A 9,261-nucleotide genomic window follows, 5' to 3' on the forward strand; every position below is an offset into this window, starting at 1 on the left:
TGATGCTTTGTGCAGACCTCACTACCCTCTGGCGAGCCTTACGGTTATGGGCGGCGCAGTTGCCGTACCAGGCGGTGATACAGGATGCTCTCGATTGTGCTTCTGTAAAAGTTTGAGTGTTTTTGGTGACAAGCCGAATTTCTTTAGCCGCTGCTGTGCCTTCTTCACCACGCTGTCTGTGTGGTTGGACCATTTCAGTTTGTCCGTGATGTGTATGCCAAGGAACTTAAAACTTTCTACCCTCTCCACTACTGTCCCGTCAATGGGGGGTGCTCACTCTGCTGTTTCTTGAAGTCCTTGATCATCTCCTTTGTTTTGTTGACGTTGAGTGTGAGGTTATTTTCCAGACACCATACTCCGAGGGCCCTCACCTCCTCCCTGTAGGCCGTCTCGTCGTTGTTGGTAATCAAGCCTATCACTGTAGTGTCGTCTGCAAACTTGATGATTGAGTTGGAGGCGTGCATGGCCACGCAGTCAAGGGTGTACAGGGAGTACAGGAGAGGGCTGAGAACGCACCCTTGTGGGGCCCCAGTGTTGAGGATCAGCGGGGTGAAGATGTTGTTACCTACCCTCACCACCTGGGGGTGGCCCGTCAGGAAGTCCAGGACCCAGTTGCACAGGGCGGGGTCGAGACCCAGGGTCTTGAACTTGATGACGAGTTTGGAGGGTACTATGGTGTTAAATGTTGAGCTGTAGTCGATGAACAGCATTCTCACATAGGTATTCCTCTTGTCCAGATGGGTTAGGGCAGTGTGATTGCGATTGCGTCGTCGGTGGACCTATTGGGGCGGTAAGCAAATTGGAGTTGGTCTAGGGTGTCAGGTAGGGTGGAGGTGATATGGTCCTTGACTAGTCTCTCAAAGCACTTCATGATGGCGGAAGTGAGTGCTACGGGGCGGTAGTCATTTACCTCAGTTACCTTACCTTTCTTGGCAACAGGAACAATGGTGGCCCTCTTGAAGCATGTGGGGACAGCAGACTGGGATAAGGGTTGATTGAATATGTCCATAAACACACCAGCCAGCTGGTCTGCGCATGCTCTGAGGACGCGACTGGGGATGCCGTCTGGGCCTGCAGCCTTGCGAGGGTTGAGAAGTTTAAATGTTTTGCTCACGTCAGCTGCAGTGAAGGAGAGCCCGCAGGTTTTGGTAGCGGGCCGTGTCAGTGGCACTGTATTGTCCTCAAAGCGAGCAAAGAAGTTGTTTAGTCTGTCTGGGAGCAAGACATCCTGGTCCGCGATGGGGCTGGTTTTCCTTTTATAGTCCGTGATTGACTGTAGACCCTGCCACATACCTCTCGTGTCTGAGCCGTTGAATTGCGACTCTACTTTGTCTCTATACTGAGGCTTAGCTTGTTTGATTGCCTTGCGGAGGGAATAGCTACACTGTTTGTATTCGGTCATGTTTCCGGTCACCTTGCCCTGTTTAAAAGCAGTGGTTCGTGCTTTCAGCTTTGCGCGAATGCTGCCATCAATCCACGGTTTCTGGTTTGGGAATGTTTTAATAGACGCTGTGGGTACGACATCGCCGATGCACTTGCTAATAAACCCGCTCACCGAATCAGCGTATTCATCAATGTTGTTCGCCGCAATGCGGAACATATCCCAGTCCACGTGATCGAAGCAATCTTGAAGCGTGGAATCCGATTGGTCGGACCAGCGTTGAACAGACCTGAGCGCGGGAGCTTCCTGTTTTAGTTTCTGTCTATAGGCTGGAAGCAACAAAATGGAGTCGTGGTCAGCTTTTCCAAAAGGAGGGCGGGGGAGGGCCTTATATGCGTCGCGGAAGTTAGAATAACAATGATCTAGGGTTTTGTCAGCCCTGGTAGCGCAATCGTTATGCTGATAGAATTTAGGGAGCCTTGTTTTCAGATTAACCTTGTTAAATTCCCTAGCTACAATAAATGCAGCCTCAGGATATGTGGTTTCCAGTTTACATAGAGTCAAATGAAGTTCGTTCAGGGCCATCGATGTGTCTGCTTGGGGGGATATATGCGGCTGTGATTATAATCGAAGAGAATTCTCTAGGTAGATAATGCGGTCGGCATTTGATTGTGAGGAATTCTAAGTCAGGTGAACAGAAGGACTTGAGTTCCTGTATGTTGTTATAATCACACCACGTCTCGTTAATCATAAGGCATACACCCCCTGCCCTTCTTCTTACCAGAAAGATGCTTGTTTCTGTCGGCGCGATGCGTGAAGAAACCAGCTGGCTGTACCGACTCGGATAGCGTGTCTCGAGTGAGCCATGTTTCCGTGAAACAAAGAACGTTACAGCCTCTGATGTCTCTCTGGAAGGCTACCCTTGCACGGATTTCGTCTACCTTGTTGTCAAGAGACTGGACATTGGCGAGTAGTATGCTCTGGAGCGGTGCGCGATGTGCCCGTCTACGGAACCTGACCAGAAGACCGCTCCGTCTGCCCCTTCTACGGCGTCGTTGTTTTGGGTTGCCGGCTGGGATCTGATCCATTGTCCTGGGTGGTGTGCAAAACAGAGGATCCGCATCGGGAAATTCGTATTCCTGGTCTTAATGTTGGTGAGCTGACGTTGCTCTTATATCCAATAGTTCCTCACTACTAAATGTAATAAAACCTAAGATTACCTAGGGTAACAATGTAAGAAATAACACATAAAAAAACTAAATACTGCATAGTTTCCTAGGAACGCGAAGCGAGGCGGCCATCTCTGTCGGCGCCGGAGTGTGACACTTGGCCATGGAATGAGTTTGACACCCCTGTTTTAAAACAGTCAGAATAGAGAAGGCCCTGTTAAATCCACTTAGAATTTGTGTTGCCACCCTAGGGTCATGCACTACTCAAAGCTTATTTAGAACTTATTATTCAAAAACAACTGTTAAATGCCATCATTCTGTAAAAAATGTTGGATAATATTGTGATATAATACTGTATTTTGAACATATCGTCCAGCCCTAGTTTAGAGTTCTATGAACTGTGCAATCTTGTTCCTGACTTTATTGTTAGTTCCTGTGTTAGATTTGTGCTTTGGCTGTTTATTTTCACCCATTTCCTTGGCTTCCTATGCGGTGTAATTCATAGTCATCCTTTTTTGAGAGAAAAATAAGAGAGAGATTTGGGACACTTTTTTGTGTTGTTGTGCAGGTATGCCCCAGAGTCTCTGACGGAAAGCAAGTTCTCTGTGGCTTCTGACATCTGGAGCTTTGGCGTAGTGCTCTATGAACTGTTCACCCACAGCGACAAGAACTGCAGCCCTCCTGCAGTGAGTTCATCTCTCTCTCTCTCCCTTCTGATTTTTTTTCTTCTTCAAATACATCTAATATGTTGTCTCATTAAATACTTGCTACTTGTATATGCCAAGCCTACTGACCTCAGGCAAAGATGGTGTATGTTACAGCATCAGGGTAATTTTAACAGGCTACGTTAAGATCACATAGCCTGTTAAAACAAACTATGATGCCCAAAAGCTAGAAAGGGACAGAAAAATAAGAATAAGTTGCTCACACAGTATAAACATGCTATGAACCAAGGTTGGAGCTATAGTGCCTTCGGAAAGTATTCACACCCTTTTACTTTTCCATATTTTGTTGTTACAGCCTGAATTAAAATGTATTAAATTGAGATTTGTGCCACTGATCTACACACAATACCCTATAATGTCAAATTTGAATTATGTTTGTAGAACATTTTAGAAATTCATAAAAAATGAAAATCTGAAATGTCTTGTGTCAATAAGTATTCAACCCCTTTGTTATGGCATGTTCAGGAGTAGAAATGTGCTTAACAAATCACATATGTTGCATGGACTCACTCTGTGTTTAATAATAGTGGTTAACAGGATTTTTGAACCCCACACATGCAATTATCTGTAAGGTCCTTCAATCGAGTAGTGAATTTCAAGCACAGATTAAACCACAAAGACCAGGGAGGTTTTTCAATGCCTTGCAAAGAAGGGCACCGATTGGTAGATGTGTAAAAAATGTCAAAAGCAGACACTGAATATCCCTTTGAGCATTGTGAAGTTGTTAATTGGGTTTTGGGTGGTGTATAATACACCCAGTCACCACAAAGATACAGGCATCCTTCCTACCGCAGTTGCCGGAGAGGAAGGAAACTTCTCAGGGATTTCACCATGAGGCCAATGACAGTGAAGAGAAGGATGCCTGCACAGAATACACATTTTCCAAAACATGCATTCTGTTTGCAACAAGACACTTAAGTAATACTGCAAAAATTGTGGCAACAAAATTATTTTTGGGTCCTGAATACAAAGCGTTATATTTGGGGAAAATCCAACACATCACTGAGTACCACTCTTCATATTTTCAAGCATGGTGGTGGCTGCATCATGTTAAGGGTATGCTCGTCATGGCAAGGACTAGGGAGTTTTTTAGGATAGAAAGAAATGGAATACAGCTAAGCACGGGCAAAATCCTAGAGGAAAACCTGGTTCAGTCTAATTAATTCCAACACATTTGTAACGACTGTCGTCGGATTTAGACCAAAATGCAGCGGGGAAATGTGCACTCATCTTCTTTATTATAATCGGACAAGAAGGAGAACCAAAATAAACACGTACACAAAGAAAACACAACGACTATTCACAGGCTGGTAAGGCACAAGGCTATACACAGAACAATCTCCCACAAAGTACTCAAACACACACCTATATATAGGACTGTCAATCAGAGGCAACTAGAAAACACCTGCCTCCAATTGAGAGTCCAACCCCAATTAACAAAACATAGAAATACGAAAGACTAGACAGAACATAGAAATACACTAACATATAACAGTGCCCAAAAACCCCCGGAATACATAAATCAAATACCCTACTAAACAAACCACCACCCCGAACCACATAAAACAAATACCCTCTGCCACGTCCTGACCAAACTACAATAACAAATAACCCCTATTACTGGTCAGGACGTGACAACATTTGGAGAAAATTACACCGTTCAGCAGGACAATAACCTAAAGCACAAGTCCAAATCTACACTGGTTGCTTACCGAGACGATATTGAATGTTCCTGAGTGACCTAGCTACAGTTTTGACCGAAATCGGCTTGAAAATCTATAGCAATACTTGAAAATGGCTGTCAAGCTATGATTAACAACCAACTTGACAGAGCTTAAATAATTTTAATATTGTTCAATCCAGGTGTGCAAAGCTCTTAAGAGATTTACCCCCAAAAAACTCACAGCTGTAATTACTGCCAAAGGGGATTCTAACATGTATTGTCTCAGGGGGGTGTATACTTATCTAATCAAGATATATGTGTTTTATTTTTCATACATTTGTTATAAATATTAGCATTTTTATTTATTTTGGCATTAGAGTATTTTGTGTAGATCATTGACCAACAATTACAATGAAATCCATTTTAATCCTAATTTGTAACACCATCAAATAAGAAAAAATTGAAGGAGTGTGAATACTTTCTGAAGGCACTGTATGTTAAGACACATTGTCACAGACTCTACTTGAGTCTACTTGTATACACATGAGCCTGCACATAAAGGAAAGTATACTGTATGTGTGCAATAGAGACCTAAAAAACTGCAAACATCCCTGCACTTCTTGCATTACACTGACCTAGTTTACATATACGTGTTTGATCATTTGTACTTCACACCTGACCAACCATCCTTTCTCCACATCCTCAGATGTTCATGGGCATGATGGGTAATGACAAGAAGGGCCAGCTGATTGTCTATCATCTCATTGAGCTCCTCAAGTCAGGCAGCAGGCTGCCTCAACCTGTGGGCTGTCCCATGGAGGTAAGGGCTGGGTTCTAGTCATTATGTCCATTTTGTATTGCATTGTTCAGTCTTTATAGTGTGTTTGCCTTCCTTAATGATACAGTGTCATAACATGTATAAAAGAGGGGTTGCGGTTTCCACAGTTAACGTAGTACCTTAACTGAGCAATGTGAGTGAATGGTAACATGTTTATGTTACAATCAGATTTCAATGAATATATACCATAGGAAGGCTACCTGTTGTGACCATCCCAAATAAACATATCTTTGGTTCTTTCTCTCAGATGCATGAGATAATGCAGGAATGCTGGGACAAAGACCCATGCTTGCGGCCCTCCTTCAAGGAGCTGGCCCTGCGTGTCGACCTGTTCCGTGACAGCAAGGAGACGTAGACAAACACCCTAAGTGCCCCTCTGCTAAGAGACTGTTTTTCTGCATTCACTTGGTTGCCGTGTGTGTGTGTGTGTGTGTGTGTGTGTGTGTGTGTGTGTGTGTGTGTGTGTGTGTGTGTGTGTGTGTGTGTGTGTGTGTGTGTGTGTGTGTGACCGCCCCCCCGGCCCTGTCGTTTTGCAGTGTGGCAATAGATTGGACTGAGAACAAGATCTTCTACCAGGACACTATAGAGACACTTGTATCAAACAAGGTCTCATTTTTCTTGAGTGTGTGTTTTTTTTTCTTCTTCTCCAGCCCTTTGTTTTCTAAGCTAGCAGGGCTAGCCTTCACCTTTCTGTCCCCCCATCTGAAAAATGAAAGTATGCTGGACTGATGGAACGGAATGTTTCTTCTTTTGATTTGTGTCGTTTTATGTATGTATATACATATATTGGTGTACATATGTCAAGAGGATTTTATAATTTTATAAAATGAAATGAATACACTGCAGTCTGTATTTGAAATGTTAGACAAGAAGTCAGTGTAAATGAAGTACATTTAGAGATTTAAAAATCCATTGATTTAAAATTCCATTGTGAAGCAGGTGTTGTAAGATTAAAATATATATCAATGCCATATGAAAAAGGGTTGTAGAATGTCTTTCAAAAACCCATTAGTGGGGTCAGTAACTTTTTCTGCTGGCCTTACAGTCAATAATATTATGTTCAAGGTCAGTACAGATTATAGGACTGTTCTGATATTTTGTACACAGGCAGAACTATGCTTGAGGATAGTTCAACAGTAGTTGAGAGTGTGTGTGACACTCATTCCTTCCATATCCCATGCCCATTCTAAAAATATCCCTTCAACCAAACAGGCCACTCATCATATCACTCCTCAAATCACAAGACTAATCTCTTTCATTTGTATTTGGTCACACTATCAGTATAATCTTAGTGTGACATGAGCTCTTCAATTTCACTAGTTGGGTTTGTCAGCTAACATTGAACTCTATCTCGACATTATGGTGCATAGTCCTACACAATCCCTTTCAAATATTTGACACTACTTGCCTTTAAGTTCCTAGGGATGCTTTATTTTTCCTAAAGCTACTTTATTATTGCAACATCTCATGCATTTTCTCCCCACGTCATTACAAAATGGGAGTGTTACAAACTAGTGTATCAAATCCAGGGGTCACAACTGGTCAGTGAATAAACCCAGGTACGAGTTTACTGACATTTTCAAAGATTATGACAGATTCTTCTATTTGTTCAAATGTGTCTACATGCATTCCCCTCCATATGTATTTGGACATTGAATAACTTTTTTTTTATTTGGCTTTATACTGCATACTTTATACTTTGGATTTGAGATCAAATGTTTCAAATGAAGCGACAGTACAGAATGTCAGATCTTATTTGAGGGTATTTTCATACATACAGTGCCTTCAGAAAGTATTCACACACCTTGACTTTTTCAATATTTTGAATTTAAAATGGATGATTAAATTGAGATTGTGTGTCACTGATCTACACACAATACCCCATAATGTCAAAGTGGAATTATGTTTTTAGACATTTTTACAAATTAATTAAAAATGAAAAGCTGTAATGTCTTGAGTCAATTAGTATTCAACCTCTTTGTTATGGCAAGCCAAAATAAGTTCAGGAATAAAAATGTGCATAGCAAGTTACATAAGTTGCATGGACCCTTGCTGTGTGCAATAATAGTGTTTAACATGATTTTTGAATGACTACCCCATCTCTCTACCCCACACATACAATTATCTGTTGGTCCCAAGCACACATTCAACCAAGAAGACCAGGGAGGTTTTCCAATGCCTTACAAAGGTCACCTATTGGTAGATTGGTTAAAATAAAAAGCAGACATTGAATACCCATTTGAGCATGGGGAAGTTATTAATTACACTTTGCATGGTGTATCAATACACCCAGTCACTACAAAGATACAAGCGTCCTTCCTAACTCAGTTGCCAGAGAGGAAGGAAACCACTCAGGGATGAGGCCAATGGTGATTTTAAAACCGTTAAAAACTTCAATGGCTGTGATATAAAACTGAAGATGGATCAACAACATTGTAGTTACTCCACAATACTAATTTAAATGACAGGGTGAAAAGAAGAAAGCATGTACAGAATAAAAAACATTCAAAGCATGCATCCTGTTTTCAATAAGGTACTAAAGTAATACTACAAAAACTGTGGGAAAGAAATACACTTGTTCTTGAATAAAAAGCATTATTTTGGGGCAAATCCAACACAACACATCACTGAGTACCGCTCAGTATTTCCAAACATGATGGTGGCTGCATCATGTTATGGGTATGCTTGTAATTTGAAAGGACAAGGTAGGTTGTTTAGGATAAAAATAAATGGAATTGAGCTAAGCACAGGCAAAATCCTAGAGGAAAACTGGTTCAGTCTGCTTTCCAACAGACACTTGGAGATGAATTCACCTTTCAGCAGGAAAATAACCTAAAGCACAAGGCCAAATATACACTGGGGTTGCTTACCAAGATGATGTTGAATGTTCCTGAGTGGCCTAGTTACAGTTTTGACTTAAATTGTCTTGAAAATGTATGGTAAGACTTAAATGGTTGTCTAGCAATGATCAACAACCAACTTGACAGAGCTTGAAGTATTTAAAAAATAATAATGGGCAAAATATTGTAAAATCCAGATGTGCAAAGCTCTTAGAGACTTAGACTCACGCTGTAATCTCTTCCAAATGTGCATCTAACATGTATTGACTCAGGTGGTTGAACGCTTATCTAATCAAGCAGTTTGTTTTGGTTGTGTTTTGGATTATGTTTTGCCCAATAGTAACTGAATGATGACTAGAGTAATTTTATTTCTAATTGAGTTAAGATGTTTCTGAACACTTCTAAATTAATCCTGATAAGAAAAATCATGACTAATGATGCCATTCAGAGGCTACAACAAAATGCTACCCTCTCACAATTACCAATAACGGGAGATAAGCATTTTTTGTGCCTCTGTAACCTTCTCACTCATACATTCACGATTCATTTATGATTATCCATAATCATGGTAGCTTCCACTTAATGTTTCTTCAAGGATATGACTGAATGATTCATTCATGATTTTTCTAATTAGGATGAATGTAG

The 9,261-nt window shown here is 41.3% G+C and overlaps 1 protein-coding gene across 2 annotated transcripts in view; it reads left to right on the forward strand.

The window, feature by feature from the left end:
- Nucleotides 1-7,725, forward strand: part of jak2b (Janus kinase 2b) — a 40,331-nt gene extending 32,606 nt beyond the window's left edge. Inside the window, exons 22-24 of one of the 2 annotated variants that reach the window (XM_014171549.3) lie at nt 3,119-3,236; nt 5,645-5,758; nt 6,024-7,725. In XM_014171549.3, the coding sequence (XP_014027024.1) occupies nt 3,119-3,236; nt 5,645-5,758; nt 6,024-6,131 (340 nt within the window). In that variant the 3' untranslated portion in view covers nt 6,132-7,725. Of the gene's footprint in view, nt 1-3,118; nt 3,237-5,644; nt 5,759-6,023 lie in introns of those variants that run through there. The other variant, XR_006761837.2, reaches the window with a different exon arrangement.
- The last annotated feature ends 1,536 nt before the right edge of the window (nt 7,726-9,261 follow it).

Source organism: Salmo salar, chromosome 24 (genome assembly GCF_965601325.2).
Source record: "Salmo salar chromosome 24, fSalSal1, whole genome shotgun sequence".
Classification (NCBI taxonomy): Eukaryota; Metazoa; Chordata; class Actinopteri; order Salmoniformes; family Salmonidae; genus Salmo; species Salmo salar.